At 34.8% G+C, this 22,010-nt stretch overlaps 1 protein-coding gene across 1 annotated transcript in view; it reads left to right on the top strand.

Annotated features, from left to right (window-relative positions):
* LOC113065301 (formin-H-like) overlaps positions 1–21,328 on the top strand; it is a 34,507-nt gene extending 13,179 nt beyond the window's left edge. The window contains exons 10-17 of the mRNA XM_026236536.1: positions 2,169–2,259; positions 3,570–3,656; positions 9,385–9,537; positions 14,005–14,134; positions 14,234–14,266; positions 14,556–14,656; positions 16,015–16,098; positions 20,456–21,328. Coding sequence (XP_026092321.1) covers positions 2,169–2,259; positions 3,570–3,656; positions 9,385–9,537; positions 14,005–14,134; positions 14,234–14,266; positions 14,556–14,656; positions 16,015–16,098; positions 20,456–20,560 — 784 coding nt within the window. The 3' untranslated portion in view covers positions 20,561–21,328. The remainder of the gene's footprint in view (positions 1–2,168; positions 2,260–3,569; positions 3,657–9,384; positions 9,538–14,004; positions 14,135–14,233; positions 14,267–14,555; positions 14,657–16,014; positions 16,099–20,455) is intronic.
* Positions 21,329–22,010: the final 682 nt, after the last annotated feature.

A 22,010-nucleotide genomic window follows, 5' to 3' on the forward strand; every position in this document is an offset into this window, starting at 1 on the left:
GATAAATTGTTGCTTCATGAACACGTGCAGATGTCGTGTTTTGCTGCTTTTTTTCAGTATCTCTTGGCAAGACAGCTTATCAACTTAAGTCAAGTTTAAAAAAATGTGTGCTGAATATGTATAAATTTCATGCTGATCCAAAGTAGTTTATGCTCATCTGGTGCTGTGCTGAAATTTAATTTAGTTTTTCTGGTCAAAGATAGCTTGTAAATCTCTCATATAGCAAATTATCACAGAATCCTGGATTAAATCATGTTGCCAACTTGTTTTCTTTTATAGCACAGATTTTGTATTTCTTTTCTGGAACTGGTTGGTAAAAAGATTGAATCCAATATAGCATAAAAAGAAATTGATAAGCAATTTTGTTGCAATCCAAAATGGAAACGCTACTAGTTTAACAAGGTGGAGAGAAATAAGAGTTAAATAAGAGTTAAATAAGATAACATTAATTAGCATTTATGTTCACAAGATTTCATAGAACTTCTTCAGTATATCTGATAGAAAAATACGATACATCACATTTATACTATATCTGTGAGAACAGTTTATGATATTATCTGCATTAGAATTGTTTTTTTAAAGATGTTTTTGTGCTTTAATAGTGTACAATCTCAGTTTATTGGCTTATTATCTGATTTTTTTATCTTCGCATGCTTTAGCAACTTTAGCAATGTAACACTTCAAAAATTTGAGGTCCATAATATTTTTTTTTTTGTAACCATCTCCCCTTTCTGTTAAACAGATCTGCTACAAAATATTTTGAGGGAGGGGCACAGTCTTAACATATGTACCTTGAGATGTACCAAATAATATTGAATCAATACAGTATATATTTAGAAGTTTAAAAAATTTAGAAATTCAAATAAACACACAGATGTGGTTTACAAGATTATTATCGAGAAGTAAAAATTGTCATGAACAAATAACTAAATATGTAAAAAAAAAAAAAAAAAAAAAAAAAGCATTAGAAATCAGAAGACTCAGAAACTTGTATGAATGTAAGCATTTGGCATAAAAGCAAACATTTTTTTTTAAGTCTATCATGATCTAATCATTTAAAAGCCAAAACTAAATAGTCATAAAAATACATATATCTATAACACATGCATGCACATTTTAACACCAAATGTTGATACTTGAATAAAAGATGCATGTCCATCTTTTTTGTCAGCGACCCTTTTATGAAATATAAATGAAAATAGAGCGGTGGAGATCAGCAGACCACAGTTAAATGTGCCAGAACAGAGTGTGGCCTGTGATTTTTGTAAGATGCTCCAGCGGCAGATCTAATGAAGACCACGGAGACCACGAGAAGTCACCGGCAGTTCATGTCAAGGAGCACACCATAGCATTTCTTTAATGCTAATATAAAAGAGCATATGCCAGGCTCTCTTAACAGAACAGCCTGCTTATAAAACTTTTATCGGATGTATTTGAGTAAAAGGAAACTATTGAGTTGCCCTGAGGGAAGCTGGAGAAATGCTTTCTCCTCCGCATTTGTCTGCAAGAAGCATCCTGTGATGACTGCGGGAGTCTGACCTGCATGCTGGAGCCATAATCTAATGTATCCTACTGAGAGATTTATATTTATTTAGCAAATGCAACAAATTTTTTAGTGTGGCTTCTGAATGCAATCTTAACCAAGATGGTCCCAGCAGAAGTTGCAATATTAATGGTGGGTGGCTTTGGTTTCTCCATCCGAATATCCTTGGGCTCATGAAATAGTCAGTGTGGTATAGATTCAAAATGCACTAAAACGACCTGAACACAGGTCCATTTTTAAGGTGAGACGGGTTCAAACAGGATGCACGTCGGGAACAGCCAGAACATCAACTACCTGTGCACTTTATTCAAGTGGACTGCAACTTGGCTTTTAATCATCCCCTGTTCCAGAGGAAATCAGAATAGCATGCACCCTTTACAGAGGACTAGAAGGAGAGACGCAAAGAGAAAAAGAGGCAATCTCAGAGGAGATAATAGGCTTGCTAGGCAGTCAACCTGGAAAAAGGGAACAAGGGTTGTGTGACATCCTTTTAGAATTGTGCATGCTTTAGAAATGGGCATCTGTTAAGTATTAATGAAGCTGAGAGTTTGGCCCGATGTAGAACTAAATTAGGGCAGGCATTTCAGTGCTTTGCCCTGTTTACATTTGTTGTGCTCTTCATCAGATACGTGCCCACTCCAGATGACATCGAGATGTATAAATCACATAAAGGAGAGCCGAGTGAACTGCATGTGGTGGACCAGTACATGATGGAGGTAAATCTGCCATCACACTTAATCAGTGAAATAACAGAGCTGATAACAAGCAGACGTGATAATCACACGATGTGCTGTTAATGATTTGAATTCAAGTTTTTTGATTGCATCTCTCCGCAGATACCTTTCAGAATTCATGCAACTTTGATTAGATTATGTATAATTTTCTAAATGTATTTGATTGCAAAAAAGTGTTATAATGAAAAGCCTAAAGTTGTACAATAATATTTTGTTTTTGCATTATCGCATTATATCAAGGATTAAATCATTTCTATGTTCTGTTCGAATATATTTAATATTTTAATTATATATATTTAAGATTATATGATTTATGATATTCATCTGGACATTGTTGTCAACATTAAAAGAGCATTACTCTGCATTTTCTAAAAGCGTCCATAATATTTTGTGATTTGGGAACCATAACCATCATATCATATAAATCTCTAATGTATGTTAGTTCACATTATATATAACCTATAGATTCTGTGCCATCTCGATGTGTGACAGCCATAGTTTCATAAGTCTAAGTGCATCCAATTCTTCTGATCCTCATTATGTGCAAAATCCATGGGGGGATTTAATTTGGCAGCTGTTGCTTTGAATTCTTAACCTTCATATTCACAATGCAGACAAGCACACGACTTGATGAAGGGATTTTTAATAAGAGAATTCAGCAGTTGCTGTCTTGTGTTTGAGAGGAATCTTTAATTTGAACAAATCGTGGATATGGTGTTTGTGATTCATTAATCACAGTGCCAGTCAATCCTAAAGGGTTGAGGATCAGATTTTTACAAGAGATCTTATTTTTTCAAACATTATTCCTGGATAATGAGCCTTGCATAATGATTTCTTACTGAGACAGCTTCCAGCAGCGGTGGTCACTTAATATGTGAGATACGGAATGCATAAAACATGTGAAATATGAATGTCTTACCTTGAAATATATATATATGCTTGTATGTAACCTGAGGGGATACATCGTAATTGTGTTTCAGCCGATATCTGGGAAACTGTTGAATATGTATATCACTGAATCTCACAAAACATGTCACGAGTCAGATTTTCAGATTTTTTTTTGCATTATTTTCATGAAAGTTTACCGAATATCTTCTGAAATCTAATATCTTAGTGAAAATGAGTGATTAATAAATGCTGTAAATAAATAAATAAATGTGTTTTGCTTTAGATTTTGGTGTGCAATATGACCTGCACATGTTCTGTTTTACATGCATATGATCTGAGCATGTGTATAGCTGCATATCTTGACATTGCCCATGCTGTTTTATGATACATCACCTCTTCCTCAGATGTGCAACATCCCGAACCTCAGCGCCCGTCTGGACCTGCTGCTCACGATGCGAGAGCTGCCCATCTGTATGGAGGACCTCACGCCGGTCAGACTCGCATTACAAACACCTCATATGCACCTGTCAGTCATGTTTGTGTCAGCCTGCTTCTGTTTCTCTTGCTTTCCCCGTCTCTTTTCCACTGAACTCTGCTGAATCGCTTACTGATAGGGCACATTCAGAAAATGCATTTATTTCAGAAAGAGAGGCTCTTTTGGATGCATTCATTATTACTTTTAAGTTACAATAAGCAGTGTGCTTGTGAGTGTGTATTAATTTGCATGTTTGTCTGTGTGCTGGCATTTTATTTCACAGTAAGCATCGCACAGCTCTGATGATTATGATTGACAGAAGAAGCAAATGAAAGTTTGTTTGTGGGAAAACAATTTCATGTGAACTCAAGTCTCACAGTACGCCTAGAGTAAATCAGTAAGCTTCGCACAGGTGGCTCCCGAGGCACACAGCTGAAAAAACTAAGAGAAAGAATAAAAAGCTCATTTACTAATGCAAACGACAATCTTGGCAGACAGCAGGCGCTCAGGAAAAAAAAAAAATCAATGAAATGGACTTGAGGTGGAAAAAAAGAGCCCTGCATTAATACACAGAGGTTCTGTTCGCAACGAATCAGCACTTCGAGTGAGTTTCTAATGGCAAATTTCCTTCAAGTCATTTATTAGTTAGAGAGAGTTAGTGGTGGGCAGGAGATGTAGCCCAAAGAGCACTCTGAAGGCTTTTTCTACCTGTGAGTAAAAAAAAAAAAAAGTTTAAATCCCTCTTGTACTTTCAGTGCATCAAAAGTTAGTCTCTCTATAGCCGTCTTGCTCTTCTGTTCTGCACCACTGAATACATTTCATTCTGATGTTGCATTCTCTCTGGGCTCTGAAATGGGATGCAAAGACGTGACATAGATCTTCACAAGCTTTTCTGTGTGAACAGATGATTATATACCGGCCGCAAGTTTAAGCCACTAAGTGTGGAGGTCAGAATCGGCTTGACTCAGCATTCGGGTGTCAGTAAGGGCTCATGACTTCACCTCAGGGAATTGACAGCTATTTTAGCAGATTTTGCTGTTCTGTCCATCTTGCTGTGCTCGGCCGTGTCACTGACTGCCGTCAAAGATGCCAGAAGTGACTGCCATCTGAATCGCTCATACTTTTGTGTCAGTAGTGAGAATCAGGGTTTCAGCAGGTCTTAAACAGTCTAAATTCAGACTTCTACAAATCAATGCCTTTAACGGTCTTAAGTAGGAGCAGAAAATCGTACATTCTTAAACGTATGGCTTCCTTAGTATTCATATTCCTTAGTTTTCATCTCTTGTTTTTCAGTTCAAATATGTAAACATCCTTAAATCAAGATGCATTTACTTGAGATTTAAAATTAATGAATTCTGGTTTTCTGTAAAATGACATTTTGAAGTTATTTTTTAAGAAACGAGTATATGCTTAAAACAATAACAAATATATGTCAGTGGGGCATGAAAATAGTTTTCTATTTGAATTAAATGTTTTTTTTTTTACCTTATGTATCATAATGCTTCTGTCATTTTGTTTCTCAGTTTATTTTGATTTAAGAATCTTTAGTCATTTGTGCTGGAAAATAAGACTAAAATACTGAACAGAATGGTAGAGTAAAAGTGATTGATCACACGTTACAATAAGGTCCCATTAGTTAATACTAAAATTAACGGATATGAATCATACATTTATTACAGTATTTGTTAATGTTAGTTAATGAAAATACAGTTGTTCATTGTTAGTTCATGTTAATTCACAGTGCATTAACTAATTTTAACAAGCACAATTTTTCATTTTATCAATGCATTAGTAAATGTTGAAATTAAAATTAACTAAGATTATTTAATGCTGTAGAAGTATTGTTCATGCTTAGTTCATCTTAACTAAAGTAGTTAACTAATGACTTTTATTGTAAAGTGTTACCAAGTTATTTCCATATTCTAATTAAGCATTTTTTTTATTAATTAAAAAATACAATTAAAAAGATATGTTGGAAGTTGTATTTTCTAACTTTGAATACTGTTAATGCAACTCCTTCGGCACTTCCAAACATGACGTTTTGTGTTCTCTTTTTCTTCACTTAATATTAAAGTGATCTTAATATAAAAAGTCTAAATGTAACCTTCATAAAACCTGCAGAAACCCTGAAAATGCACATGCATATAGGATTTGGTTTGACATCCTCAGCTACTTTTATTTATTTATGCTCCCATTTTCCATGCATATTAAATCTGTCTAAACAGAATGGGTTTTTGATGGCATCACCATGTCTGATCTCTTTATTAAAATATACATGAGCCCTTTGACTAAATGTTGAACTAAATATTCTGACGGGGCACATGTAATGCTGTTTAATGAGTTTGAAAGGCAGCATCAAACTTTTTTGTTTTACTTTCGTTATGTAACATTTTAATTTCTTAACCTAGCCAGCGCCTTAAATTTCATGAACTAACAATGAACAAACTTATTTTTAGAGCATTTATTAATTTAGATTAATTTGTAATAGGTTCATATACTGTATGTAATATTGTTCATTAATTCATGTTTATACCTAATACATTTCCTAACAAGTGTTAATTTATTTATCATTAGTATCATTATCAGTATATGTAAAAATTTACAAGATAATGTCATGGTAACACTTCCTTCTTTTACCAAATATTCCACTATTTGCTGTTTTTCTGGTAACCTTTATTTGATTAATGTTAACTGGAATTAAATTACTCCATTAGTATTGGAAAGATTTTAGATAATTTACAACAGAAGTCTAAAATAATTACGTTTTAGATAAATAATGTCAAGTGATTTCCAAATAGGTATTTATTTATTTAATTAATTAGAAAATAATGTCAATTATTTATGGTCTTTGTCAGCTCAAAAGCAAAGTCATTTCAAAGGTAGAGCAAGTTAGTGATTATTGGAATGATGAACGTGTTTGCAGCAAATAAATTGGGTCTATTTTGATTTCATGTTCACTTTAAAGGAACATAATGTTAAAGGAAAAGTATTTTTTGTCAATACAATGGAAGTCAATGGGAACCAAAACTGTGTAGTAATGGTGTAGTAATTTGTGTTCAACATAAAGGTTTTGAATGACATGAGGGTGGATAAATGAATAATTCACACAAGTTTGAACATTTTGCTGTTTCCATTGAATCCAATGAATTTTGCACAACTTATATGCACAAAATCTTTTATATTGCATAAAACATTTGCAAATAAAATGTTGTGAATTAACTTGGTAAACTGGTGCCAAATATCCCTAAGTAGTACTTCGCTGCAGTAGGAGAAGCCTTTTGAGTCTTTCTTGCAGGCAAAATGCAATAAATGCGCTCATGTTATCATGCTTTCGGAGGTGGATGCCTGCTGTTTGGGAATGCAGTAGTGTAATTATACTGAACCACTTTGACATTTCAGAATGACCAAAACAACATTTCAGATGCTGTGCAATGAGTTCAGTCAGTTACGCTGTCCCATTGCAACATTTTGATTCACATTGCAAAATATATTCAGTAAATGTGCTACCATCATGGTTTATGCACATGTTTTCTTATTGGATAAATAAGTGCACACAAAACTCAAATACATGTGGAGTGAGACGTTCTAGCAGACCAATCACAGTGCTTGTGGTCCGCATAGAAATGATGCCCTGTTAGATTTTTGGAGAGGTGCACTTCAGGGAGTATGTCTACACATAGGCTACAGCGTATGTCCAATGCATAAGTATAAATCAGCCTTTAGGCACATCTAGGCATTTATTTGTTTTGCAAAATCCCAAAAAGTGGAACAAGAACATGTAAATGAAATCTGAAAAATGTCCAAATAATGAAAGTCAATGGATTTCAATTTTGTTGTTGTTTGCACCTAGCTTTGTGTTCCACAGAAGAATGAAATACAGGAATACAGGTCTAGAACGACTTGAGGAGGAGTAATGATCGTTTCTGGCTGAACTAGGCCTTTAAGATCAATGCTTTTTCTGTCTGAAAATTTTATACAGTGACTCAGTTTGGGCCCTGTAGAAATATCCTCCATTGACTTCCCAAACAACTGTTTCTACTGTCACCATTAAATCCATGGGATTTTCTGACATGGTTGACTTTTTATACCTGTAACATTAAGGCGGATTTACCCACCATCTGACAGGCTGGGTGCTAGGGTGGAAAATTGTTCTGGCTTAGAACGGGGAATATCGAAGAGCTCTTTAGGTGTGTTGTTGTTTTGTCTTAGAGCTTTCTGAGGAATGCTAACTCTTTGTGGCATTGTGAGCTTTTAGCAAACAGACAGCGTGCAATGCTCCAAGAGCTCACGTGAGGAGCGAAACGCAGGAGTTTGAGTAAAAATGCAAGAAGATCACTCATGTGGGGTGTTGGAAAGAAGCGTAGCTGAAGTTTCTGCCAATTGGGACTTGATTAGCATAGATAGCTTTGGTCAAATTAGTGGTTAAGGTTGTGAATCAGGTAGAAATCAAGCAGAGGGCTGAAAGGAAATGGATTGAGTCTGTGAGCAAATGGGAAGGTTGCGATGGAAAAAGATGGGCATATGGTCTTATGGTTGGTTTCGTAGATGTAAAATCTAGCTTTTCCTTTGGTTGTTTTCTTCGCTGTTGCTCTTTACTCAGGGGCTCAGCTAAAGTGGTTGTTAAATAACTAATAACGCAAACATCTTAGGCAATTAATGCTAGCACCTTTCAGCCTTACCTGTTTATCTTGGCTAAATCACAAGGGCTTTTCCCCAAGAGTAGCATAAACGTGTTTCTTGAGGTATTAATATAGGAATGTTAATCAGACTGCCTGAATGAAAATGGTGTATTTAATTTGGTGAATTTAATTGGTAGTAATCCAGTGTGGTTCTGGGAATATTACACATTCAGTCGGCATCACTGTGAGTTTGTTGATCACAAATGCAACTTATCAGACTAAATCTCTAACGCTTTACATCATAGACAAATGCCTTGGTGTAAATATTATGCATCTGGTATTAATGCAATTTCTTTTATCAACTATTTATTGCATTCAAATGCTATTTTGATTGTACTTTTTAATAGGTAAATATTTTTTTAAAGCGTTTATTTATTTATCACATAGCATTTTCTATTTGAAATAATGTTAATGACTATTATTATTTCTATCACGTTAGCTTTTATTTTATTAACCAGCATTAATTTACTGCATTAACTAGCTTTTAGAAAAGCAGCATTACTTACAACATAGCCTAAAACGATGCTGAAATAGAAATAAATAGCTTCAGAGGCTGAACAACCATTATATTTTGATAAACGATTAGAAAGGCAGCATGCACAAGAACACCAGGAACGTGCATTAAGGAAGTAAATAGGGTCAATTTTGATTTCACGTTGACTTGAAGTTGTGTCAAGTAATCATCCGCTGTAGTTCACTGGGGTTGTTTTCGGTTAACCTTAGTCATATACCATTCTGTTCCAGTGTTTTGATTTAGCATGGGTTCTTAAGAACTCTTGTAATAAGTGTCTTGTTGACGGATGGTAGTCGTTGATTGTTCCTGGTACTTGTTACTCCAGCAAGAACCCTTAACCTGATGGCTACCAATCATCAGGTTTAACTTTCTTTCCAGCTTGAAATAATAAATAAAAACACTTCCTGTGTAGGCTCTGATATGTACTTGACAGGTATGGTCTGTGTCAACAGGAACTTAAATGCCGATGGCTGTTAAGTGAGAGGCAGGAAAAAGTTTGCTGTTCGATTAGTTGGAGATGACATGTTCTGGCCTCTGTGTTTGTCTTTCAGCTGATTATCCAGAAGATCCGCATGTGCCAGCAGCTGTGGGCTTGTGACTCATTTGTCAGCGTGCTGGAGTACCTTCTGGCCGTGGGCAATTACCTCAACCAGAACGCAGGCAAGGACAGGGCCAAGGGATTTCGCCTCTCATCCTTAACTAAGGTAAGACCCGCAACCGCCAGCAAATGACCTGTGAGGGATGTCAAGGAGAGCCAGGGATAATAAAACTTCTTATTGGCATACAGGACAAACATCTGCTGGGTTTATTTCTCTTTCTTCTTTCACCGGTTCTCATTTCTGAACCAGTTGTTTTTTGTTTTTTTTGTTTTTTTTTGTTCTTTTGGTCAGTCTTGGTATCAACATTGAGGATTTATCTAACAATGTAGGATGTGATTTTGCAAAATAATGCAGGTTTAATGCAAGTAATGAATACTTTCGTTCAAAACAAATGTATTCATTAAACATATCAAAAGTGACAGTGAAGAGATTTATAAATGTTGGTTACTTAATTTATTACATTTTATATTCTGAAGCACTCAAATTTTTTTTCCTTTTCTCGTAATATTACATTGATTATTTAGATTATTTTATTAATATTTTTTAAGAGATAGTATTTCCTAAGGACAAAATACAATATATTGTACATTTAGTCAAAAATATTCTCATATAAATAAGAGTTTGTAGTGACACTGACTCAATTGCATTATTATTCACAATTGGATTGGGTGGTTGCTGCTCTTTTTTTTTTTTTTTGGTTGTGTTTACAGAAATTGAAAGCAGCATATATCATTGCTTAACAACTGCAAAATGTTTTGTTAGAAATCAGTTTTTACTTCCAGAACCCCGTTGTTGCACTCTATTTTGATGCATGGAATGGCAACTTGTGGCGTGTCATAATGTAATGTATGCCATATAGTTTTTCATGTTTGTAAAACTGCATCCACTACACAAATCAGATGTGCCACACAGCGAGTTTCTCTTTGTTGTTCGACTCTACAAACTCTTGCTGCAGTGACCCAATTGCTTAGTCACTAGTGACATGCTGGTAATTTGTATTGATTTTTGTGGCCTGGATGCTTGAAACCCAGTTCCTCAGTGACTACATTTAAGGGCACTTGCACCATAAACTGAATGACTTCCTCCTTTGCTAATGAGGATCTGAGTGCACCACCCCTGCACTTCCTCCATGGAAATATGACATAGAACATAATGGCATGCTTATTTTAGAGAGATGAATTTAAACTTACGATTAATGAAACACCCTGGCCTCGCATATTCACCATGACACTTAAAAAAAAAAAAAAAAAAGCCATTTTAAAATTTCATATTTTGTTACCGCATTATGAAATTTTAAGACTTTTGCACATTTAGTCTTAATTATATATTAACATTTGAACTTATGTCAATGTTTAAAAGCAAACTTGAGACAACATTCTGGATTAATTGATTCTGAATGGTGAATTGTAGCATTTTATGGTCAAATATGTTTGTATGATCACTGCAAAACTATATAAATAATGTCTTGGTTACATATGTAACCCTTGTTCTCTGAAGGAGAGAATGGAGACAACACTTTGTGAGACCAATCTACTTTGTGTGTATACTAAAACAAGCCAATGGACATTGTCTTGCAATGATTGCATCCAGCTGCCGCCGATCAAAGCATGAGCATAAAAATTAACAGGTGCAACTCATACCAGGTTTTTGCGGAGGAGCCGAGCCAGTAACCCAGACACGTGAGGCAGCGATTGTGACCATCACCCGTCTGCATCCAGAAATGCACGGTTAATACATTGTTTGTAGCAGGATGCAGTGACGAGTTTGGGAGATGCAAAGTTGTCTTTAAAAAGACATACACATGAATGCTGAAGCGCACAGAGGAGATGGCTGCCTGCAACACAAATGGGGAAGTGCAGCCTGATGTGTGCAACCCACTCGACAGAGGAAATCACCACCGCTGAAGTGCCATACCACCGTCATGAAGAGCTCTCATTCAGTTTTCTTTCAGTAGAGTAGGCAGGAACAATACAATGTGTTCCCTCGGCTCAGAAGAGCAAACCTGGTATGAGTTGCACCTGCTGCCTTTTTATGCTCACACTGTGATCAGCGGCAGCTGGATTCAATCATCACATGCCAGTGTCCCTTGGCTCGTTTAGTTAAACTAGAAATAGATTGGTCTCTCGAAGCAAGATCCCAATTCTCGTAGTGACTGACTGAAAGAGAACTTTTGTTTTATGTTTCTTATATATCCCAGTGCTCTTTTTATCATCACATGAATAAATAAATAAATGCAATAAAATAAATTTTTCATGCACTACATTTCAAAAGTTTGGAGTAAGTAAGACTTTTAAATGTTTTTGAAAGAACTCTTTTCTGCTCAATAAGGTTGAATTTAATTTATCCAAAAATGCAGTAAAAACATTATTATTACAATTTCAAATAACAGTTTTCTATTTGAATATTTTTTTAAGTGTAATTTATTTCTGTGATCAAAGTTGAAAGTCCTCAGTGTCACATGATGCTGCATCATTCTGTTGATTTGCTGCTCAAGAAATTTTTTTTGATTCTTATCAATGTTGAAAACAGTTACTTAATGTTTTGGTGGAAATCATGATGCAGTTTATATTCCAGGATTATTCGATTAATAAAAATGTTTGCACATTTTGAAATTACAGTAAAAATACAATATTTTGTTGCAATAGTAGCAATGAAAAATATCCACTGTCACTTTTTTTTTATCCGTTTAATGTGTCCTTGCTGAATAAAAGTAATTTAAAAAAATCTTACAGACCCCAATCTTTGGGAACAGGTGTATGGATTTATTTATTTATTTATGTATTTATTTATTGCGTAGTCATGTAAGAGGAGCCACCAAATATACAATGTAGAAAAAATAGACATTATAAAACACATTCATACATTTTTTTTAAAGGGCAAATTTACGTTTAATACCACAAATTCTGTCTGAACTAAGCCTATGCTTTGAACAATCAGTTTATTTGATTCCTTCTGGTCATCTTTTAGTTTTGTAGAATGGGTTCAGGTTTAAAATTGTAAACAACACAACCTAAAAACAGAGCCCCCTCTGAGTTTTAAATTAGCGGCTGCTGAAATTGTTGCAGTGGCCTCATGTCTACATGCATTACCATAAAGAATAGGTCTAGAGTGCCTGACAGATCTCCGCTCTTGTTCTCTGTGGACCTCTTTACATGGAGAGCAGTTGAAACAGTCGCTCTTAAACATGCATGCTAGTTTCTGTGGCATGAGTACTTGCTTTACATTTTCTCGCTTTAAAAAGATGCAGTTTTAGATAGGAGCAATTGTGTTTTGCACGTATCACTTAATTAATTTTAAGTGCTTGGGCTGTTCATGTTATTGCTGGATAAGTGTGAAACCTTTTTTGAATTAGCAACTATATTTATTCTTCATGATCAAGATTATCACTCTATAGCCTACTGTACAAATTCTCAATCTTCAGTAAAAAGCAATCACCTGATGCTGCGGCGCTCAACAATATTTACGTTGTGGTTAATCAGAGAGCAGAACCTGAGAAGTCAAGGCTTGTTTAAGTCAGATGTTAACCGGTTTTCCATGTGTGGACAACAGAGGTGGGCTTGGGTACAAGGACGTTATTTTCTTCCAATTTTAGCTGATGGTAATAAACATGTGGGTGTTAAATTGTCAAACCTCGCTCTTTCTCTGGCCTTGGACAAGGTATTGGTATTCAAAGATACGTGCATGAGCATGCATAAACTCTCACAAACACACACCCAAGATAAATATCTGTTTACCTCCGGTCAGATGGGATATTTCAGTGGGGATAAAAGAGCAGTGGTTCCCGGACCTCATCCTAATTGTTCCCAACTGCATGCCTACATAGACAGCTGCCTTCTAAGGAAGCATCTGAACTGTTATTGAACCAAAAAGTTTAACTTAATCCTTGTGTGTGTGTGTGGGGGGGGGGTGTGTTTGTTATTTTTAGTTTGTCTATATATTTTTTATACAGTTTTATTTCAGTTTTAGTTTTTATAATTTTTAAACTAAATAACAAATTGGAAATGTTGCCTTGTCAACTAGCTGAAATAAAATATTTTTTGTATATTTTATTTTATGTAAGTTCATTTTAACGTTTTGTTTGAAGCAACAATAAAAATACTTATTTGTTTACTATCTATCTGTCTGTCGGTCTATCTATTTATTTTAAGCAGTTATTTTATAATTGTTTGCATCTATGTTTGTTTGTACAGTAAGTGTGTATTTAATTTATTTATTAAATAAAATATTTTTTTTATGAACCAGTTACGTATTATCATATAATTTCATACGTGTTTGTTTAACTATTTAATTTTTATTTAAATTATTTTGGTATTGAATGGAAAATTGCATGGTATTTATTTGTAGTAATGTCTGTCACCTCATCTGCCATCTTAAATTTATTTTTTTCATCAAGGTTGTCACAATGCAATTGTGGAATTTTGGCTAAATCAAAATAAGTGTCTACAGTGCCTTAAAATGCTGTCTGGAAAGGTTTTTTAACAGAGTACATCTATCATCTTATCTCAAGAGCAGGTGCATGGAAAAAAAAATTCATTCACAAACACATTCATTATTTTTCCCTCCTTTTCCCAGCTTTCTCAGCTGCGCGGGAACAGTCAGAATTTCACCTTGCTGCATGCCCTTGTGGAGCAGATCATGTTGCGAGAACCACGTTTGGCCACCTTTTTCCTGGAGCTTGCAGAATTTGAGACTGTTCCTGGAGGTACTTTAATCAAAACTGCAAGGGAAGATGTGCTAGATGTTTTTTGGGCTCATTTGATTGAATGCCTTCTGATTGTATGTTTCTGTGGTTTTCCTGCAGCTTCGGTTAAAGGTCTGACAGCAGAGGTGGACGGTACGTGGACGCGGATGTATTTTGTGATGCAAAATAAACTTGCACCAAACTTGTTTGTAGATGTCAGTGTTGCAGAAAGGGATGCTTGACTGAGCACATCTGATTACAGAATATCACAATTTCACTGCTTTATTCGAGCAATTCTTACAGTTTATAACTTTTTAATCAGCTGAGCATTACATTCAAACCTGTTGCTGCTTGGCTTTGTGTGTGCATTAATGCATTAAGAGTGCAGAGGGTCCATAAATGTGATTGATCACATATTTTTTTCCCCTTTGTCGTTATTTAGTAGTGAAGAATGAATTTCAGAAGATCATCCAGTACAAGAAAACATACAGTAAAAGAAAAAACGAAGTCAATCAGCACCCCAAATTCTTCAAAGACTTAAAGGTAATTAACAAATATAACCAATTATCTCTGCTGTATTACATCAAATAATCAATTTACTTGAATTCATTATGAATTAGAAAGAAAACATTGGTATTAATGGAATATTAACGAGATTTAATCTGTTTTATTAATAGTCAACAACAATCAAGTGGAACTGAAGATTTTTTTTATTTTCAAAAGCACCAAAAAAGTATCATTAAAGCAACTAGAAATGTATTGTGTGATATTTTCAACATCTTTGCAAGTTAGGTCATTAGTTGTTGATTTTCTCATTTTCAAGCGAGCTGTTAAAGGGTTAGTTCACCCAAAAAGGAAAACTATGTCATTAATAACTCGCACTCATGTTGTTCCAAAGCCGTAAGACCTCCGTTTATCTTCGGAACACAGTTTAAGATATTTTACATTAATGACATAATTTTCATCTTTTGGTGAACTAAACCTGTGACCATTTCATTGATTCAATGAGCTGAACTCCAGAATCAATCAGATTCACTGTGTGAACTGGATTAAAAGATTCAAAGGAATGGCTCAACTTGGACACAGCTAATTCCCTCAGTGAATAATGATCCAAATGTCAATCTTTTTGAAAGAAAACATGGATAATAGTGCCATGTCTTTTGATTATTGTGATTGGAGTAGTTTCTTTCATGAAACATTTCGAATTATATATATGTCAAAAACAATAAATGGGGACTGAAGTTTTTTTTTTATTTTTATTTTGTTTTCAAAAACAATGCAAAAGCACCATAAAAGTATCACGAAAAAAAATAAAAAATATTGCGTGATATACTCTAAGTCATTGCAATTTTAATTTTAGTCTTCTCTTCAAGCAAGCTGTAAATAAACTGTGACCAGTTCAGTGTTTCTTTGATTCATTGAAGAATCAGTCAGACTGCAAAGCTACTTCTCTGAGTGAATAATATTGGTCTTTTCCTCACACAAAGCTATCATATGACTTCAGAAGAATAGCAAGTCACATGATGTCCCATTATGATGCTTTTATGCTGTTTTTTACTCAGTTTGGAGCTCGACAGCCTCTGTCCTTACTCATTTTCATTATTCTGACCGGCCAGGCTGTTCTCTAAAAGAATCTCTGCACTGCATTATTCTTGAACGACTCCACAGAGAAAGGAAGTTAATCTAGCTCTTGTAAAGCACAGGTCCTTGAAAGCTGCTTTTGTGATACACGTTTTCACTGTATTAAACCTTGTGTGATGCAGTCTGGATGGAGAGAAATAGGGATAAATCAAAAGCCTCAGAGGCTGATAGCGCTAAGAATTCCAGTGCTACTTCTCCAAAAATGGGAAAAGAAGGAGAAAGCGCAGCCATAACACCTCTTCCTTTTTCTGCGGCTCTAGACGACCATTGAGAAGCATGAGGCTGATTTCACTGAGCTGATGAAGAGGTGTGAGGAGATGAGGAAGCTCTACACTGACATATTGGTAATCTTTGAGTTATCATTTCAATATCTTCTGTTGTGTTGCTTTGGGAGATGGATGGGCCGGGATCTCCGACTATCTGGAGATTGGCCTTTCTCTGCTTATCTGTGCCAGGTGGACTGAGGTGGAAGAGGGGGATATATTTCTGCCCACCCATTCATCAAGGTGTTTTTTTTTCCCGTCTGAGGGACAGGATGCTGCTTTGAGATTGATTTATGATCGGTGTTGGGCAGTAATGCGTTATTAGCGAATTCATAATCTGCGCGCACACTTTCGCAATCCGTTCCCATGGATTTGTAAACTGTAGCCTACTCACGGATTCATGCAGCAAGCTCCTACGTGTTAACATACAGTTTTAATGAATATTATTATGAGGAATGGGTCTACAGCAAAGTGTCTTAAGTGATTCTCTGTATGTTTTTCTCATACAGGTGAAACATTGTTGAAAACATGCAGCCTGTCTCTACGGTGGAGTCGCCGGCTTTCAGTCAGCTCCTTAGCATGATAACATAGATTTCATTTTTAAGCAGAATTTATATATGTATATATATATATATATATATATATATATATATATATATATATATAGGGGTGTAACGGTACGCAAAATCACGGTTCGGTACGTACCTCAGTTTTAAAGTCACGGTTCGGCTCATTTTTGGTACAGTAAGGGAAATAAATGCAAACATTAAACTGCAGGTTGTTTATTACTATAAACTTTTTTTAACAATTTGTATATAATGCTTTTTAATAAAATATATATAAAATATAAAAAGAATAAGAAATAAAATACTGCTGCAAAGTTCTCCACTAAATAAAATACTCGCAGTCTCAAATATCATATAATAAAATATAATGAAAATATAAATAAATAACTATGATTACAGTGCAGCATTACCATTCCCAGCTTCTAGGCCTGCTCATATTTAAAAATATATATGTATAAATTTTCCAAAGTGTAAAGTGCAGCATCAACAGTTTCAGTTTTAAGGTCTGCTGAAATGGCTGAGATGCGGAGCGTGAATCATTTTAATCATTTCGGGAGCTCGGAGCGGGATCGCGAATCATTTGAGTCAGTTTGGGGATCGCGAATCATTTGAGTCAGTTTGGGAGTTCGGAGAGGGTTCGCGAATCATTTGAGTCAGTTTGGGGATCGCGAATCATTTGAATCAGTTCGGGAGTTCGTAGCGGGTTCGCGAATCAATTGAGTCAGTTCAGGAGTTCGTAGCTGGATCGCGAATCATTTGAGTCAGTTCGGGAGTTCGGGTCGGGATCGCGAATCATTTGAATCAGTTCGGGAGTTCGTAGTGGGTTCGCGAATCATTTGAGTCAGTTTGGGAGTTCGGAGAGGGTTCCCGAATCATTTGAGTCAGTTTGGGGATCGCGAATCATTTGAAACAGTTCGGGAGTTCGTAGCGGGTTCGCAAATCAATTGAGTCAGTTCAGGAGTTCGTAGCGGGAACATGAATCATTTGAGTCAGTTCGGGAGTTCGGAGCGTGATCGCGAATCATTTGGATCAGTTCGGGAGTTCGTAGCGGGTTCGCGAATCAATTGAGTCAGTTTTGGAGTTCAAAGCTGGTTCTCTATCTATCTATCTATCTATCTATCTATCTATCTATCTATCTATCTATCTATCTATCTATCTATATATATATATATATATATATATATATGTATATGTATGTATGTATTTTTCTTCGAAATTGATTCTGAATAATTGGACTTTGTGTTGTATAGACCATAATGCATAAAAGCGCATTAATGGGAAGAAAGTTCTTTAAAAAAGTTACTAAAAAGTTACTTTTAACAGTAATGCATTACCTTTTGGTGTAAGTAATCAACAAAGTAATTGAAACACTGCTAATGATAACAGCTCTTTAAGATGTCCATGGTTTGTTTATGACAATAAATATGTTATGAGCACAGAAGATAGCAAAGCAACAAGAAACGAAACATGAAATAATAATAATAATAAGGTTTTGTTGTTGAATATTTGTTTTCTTTCGTTTATTTTTATTTTTTTTAACAATATTTGTTATTTGTTTTGGCTACTGAAAACCAGAGTTAGTAGACATCAAATTATTATTATTATTATTATTATTATTATTATTATTATTAGAAATTATTATTAAAGAAAGAATTTTTTTTTTTACTATAAAATATTTATAATTTTCAATGTATTAAATATTTACATTTAGAGATTTTTATAAAACAAAACAAAACAAAAATAATAATACACAACATACAGAAACAATGTATAGAAACATTCCTTCCAGCTCTATGAAGAAAAATAAACGGTTTGCTAATTTTGTCATCTTATGGCCTTCTGGGTAAATGTAAGTTAATCCTGAAATTCTGTATATTTGACGCCTCAGGCTAGAATTTCTAATAATTGTGATATACACTAACTTTTAAAAGTTTAGGGTCAGTTGCTTTTGAAAGAAATTCATATTTCCTTATTTAGCAAGAATGCATTAATTGATCAAAAGTGATTTAGTTTCTATTTCAAATAAATTATGTTCTTTTGGACTCTCTTTTCATCAAAGAAAAAATTTAATAAATAATAAGATCTATCACGGTTTCCACACAAATATTATGCAGCACAACTGCTTTCGACTTTGATAATAATAAGAAATGTAAAATCAGCAGATCAGCAGATCAGAATGATTTCTCAAGATCACGGGACACTGAAGACTGGACAAATTATGATGAAAATTCTGGTGTGCAACAGATGACAAAAATAAATAAATTTTGAAATATATTTAACTTTTTTTTTTATTGTAAAACATATTTCAAAATATTTTTATAAATACTGTATTTTAAATATATATATATATATATATATATATATATATATATATATATATATATATATATATATATATATATATATATATATATAAACATTTTTCTACTTATTTCTGAGAGAGAGCTTTTTGTGATAAAAGTCCAGCTGAACTGAATAAGTGGCCAAAAAATACACAGCTTTCCTAATAATGAAAAACTAATTCTTTAGAAGAGTCCTTTTCCTCTGTTTGTAATGTGTAATGTATTTCCCAACTGTCCCAATTTTCTTCTTCAAGACCATCCATAAAGACTGCGAGTAGTTCATTGTGAACGTTCGGCCTATTGTGAGCTTGACAGGAAGAGAATCACTTCAGTTTCACAATTACAGCCCAAACTTTCAGCCTTGGGCAAAAATACAGCAATCAGCAACTTGGGGCTGTTGAGCCAGAAATAATGGGGAGAACAGAGCTCAGATAAAGAAAAAAACTGAGAGTGATTGGAAATAAAACAGTTTTTATTTATTTTTTTGTTCATTATAGTCTATTTCTTTTAACTTCAACATTACGGTTTATAAATCTGCCATTTCTGGTGTCTACAGGTATGAAGGTCATTGGACAGTGGATCACTGCATTAGTTGGTCAAAAAAACTCACATTTTCAACCAATATTTGCAAAGTAACTAAAAATGCAGTCGGGAGTTCGCAGCGCGAATCATTTGAGTCGTTTCGGGAGTTCGTAGCGGGTTCGCGAATCATATGAGTCAGTTTGGGGATCGCGAATCATTTGAGTCAATTTGGGAGTTCGGAGCGGATTCGCGAATCATTTGAGTCAGTTCGGGAGTTCAAAGCGGGTTAGCGAATCATTTGAGTCAGTTTGGGAGTTCGGAGCATGAATAATTTGAGTCAGTTCGGGAGTTCGCAGCGCGAATCAATTGAGTCATTTCGGGAGTTCGTAGCGGGTTCGCGAATCATTTGAGTCAGTTTGGGGATCGCGAATCATTTGAGTCATTTCGGGAGTTCGGGGGGTGAATCATTTGAATCAGTTCGGGAGTTCGGAGCGGGTACGCGAATCATTTGAATCAGTTCGGGAGTTCGGAGCGGGTTGGCAAATCATTTGAGTCAGTTTGGGAGTTCAAAGTTGGTTCGCGAACCCAATGGTTTTACATAGAACCCCAAATGAACCCTTTTTTCTAAGGGTGTTGTCCAGTGTTGGGCAGTAACACGTTACTGTAACGCAGTTACTTTTGACAGTAAGTAATACTGTAACACTGTTTTATTTGTAAAATTTGTTTTGTTTTTGAACAGTTGCTTTTTTTTTCAACTACTGTGTATGTGTTACTTTTTTGGCCACTACTGTTTGTAGACAGCAAATAAATAATATATATATATATATATAATGTATTTAATTTTTATGTTAAAGCTAAATGCTACTCTTTATTATTTAGGAATTTAGGAACAAATGTGACAATATCAGTGTTCACACTAGAAATGTAACAAATATTTTCCAAGCAAAGAAGCTATTTTTTATTTTATAAAGCGATATATGAATAAACAGTGCCACTTTTCTTCCACAGATAAAATTCGGAGAGCCTTTGGATCAAGACTCCCAAGAACTTTTCAGATGGGTTTTCCAGTTTGTGAATGACTTCAAGAAAGTGTACTCTGAATACACTCAATGAAGCCAAATTTCCATTCACATTTAATACAGTAGGTGTTCGTATGTCTGAATTTGCACCTACTTTCATGTCATAAAAGTGAATTGGGAAGGCATTTGGACCGTCTGTAGAAACTCTTATCTCCAGACTGCGACTGATGTTTTCTGGATCTTCTCCAATGCTTGTGTTTGGTTAAAAGTCTTGGTGAGCTGGATCGTGCGATTCTTTGACCTGGTGCTACAACAAACAGCTCTTTTTATCTGTAGAGGCATATCATTTTAATGCTTGTCAGTGATGAAGTCAGAGATGGCTGTTGTGTAAGAGGCATTCTGGTTCCACGTGCGTCTGCTGAATCGCCGACTCTCTCTGTGTCCTTGAGCACATGTGTGTTTTCTGGATGATACAGAGTCGAGTCCTCAGCGGAGGTTCAGCAGAGGACATCTGCATTTCACACATTTCAAAACAGACTCCTCTTCGTTATTCTTTTGAGGATTTCATTCACTAAATGAAGAGGACATATAAAAGAGGAAGAAACAAATCTCTTTGTAAGTCTGATTTGAATAACTCTGGGATTTACAAGCGTGTGACTTGTAATCTCTTTGTAATGAACATGCATTGCAGTTTGTCCACCGTTGCAGGGATGGTTCACCCAAAAATGAAAAGTCTGTCATCATTCACCTTTGTGTCATGGTTTTCTTTCTTCTGTGGTACACAAAAAGGGATGTTAAGCAGTATATTTAGTATGTTTACAGTATATTTAGTATGTACTTTTTTATTATTATTATTATTTCATATCCATCTGTCCATTCTGAAAACTGGGTTACAGTTAGACAGATTATTCTATTCTATTCTATTCTATTCTATTCTCCAAGCCAGTTATCCAGAACACACCGTCAACATTTATTTTATTTTATTTTATTAATTTTTTTCATCTATCCATTCTTCAAACCACTTATTCAGGGGTCATTGTGGATAGATGGTTCATTTTATTTTTTATTTTATTCTGTTCTCTTACCCACTTATCCAGGGTCGGCAGATTTTATTTTATTTTTTATTTTATTTATTTATTTATTTATTTATTTTTTAATTTATATTTATTTTATTTTTTTTTATTTAACTTTTTTTTTATTTTTATTTTTTTTAATATTTTATATTATTTTATTTTATTTTGGACTGATGTCAGTAACCTGTTCCTATAAATCTTATAAACCAGCACAGTAGCAACATAGCTGTATAAATATGACCTTGTGACCTATTTGTTGTGGCCTCCTGAAATACAGATTCATTATACAGTAAAAGAAGACAATAAAGTGAGTTTTGCACCCTGCAGTAGGGCACATAAAGTATTCTGTGTTCCATTTCGTGACCTGCAGGAGTTTGTCAGCTCAAATTCTCTGCTTCGTCAAACATAAAATGCTTTCCTTCTGCATTGTGGCAAAAATTGAGATTTCTTTTCTTTTTTCTTTTTCTTTTT

This window comes from Carassius auratus, chromosome 48 (assembly GCF_003368295.1).
Source record: "Carassius auratus strain Wakin chromosome 48, ASM336829v1, whole genome shotgun sequence".
Classification (NCBI taxonomy): domain Eukaryota; kingdom Metazoa; phylum Chordata; class Actinopteri; order Cypriniformes; family Cyprinidae; genus Carassius; species Carassius auratus.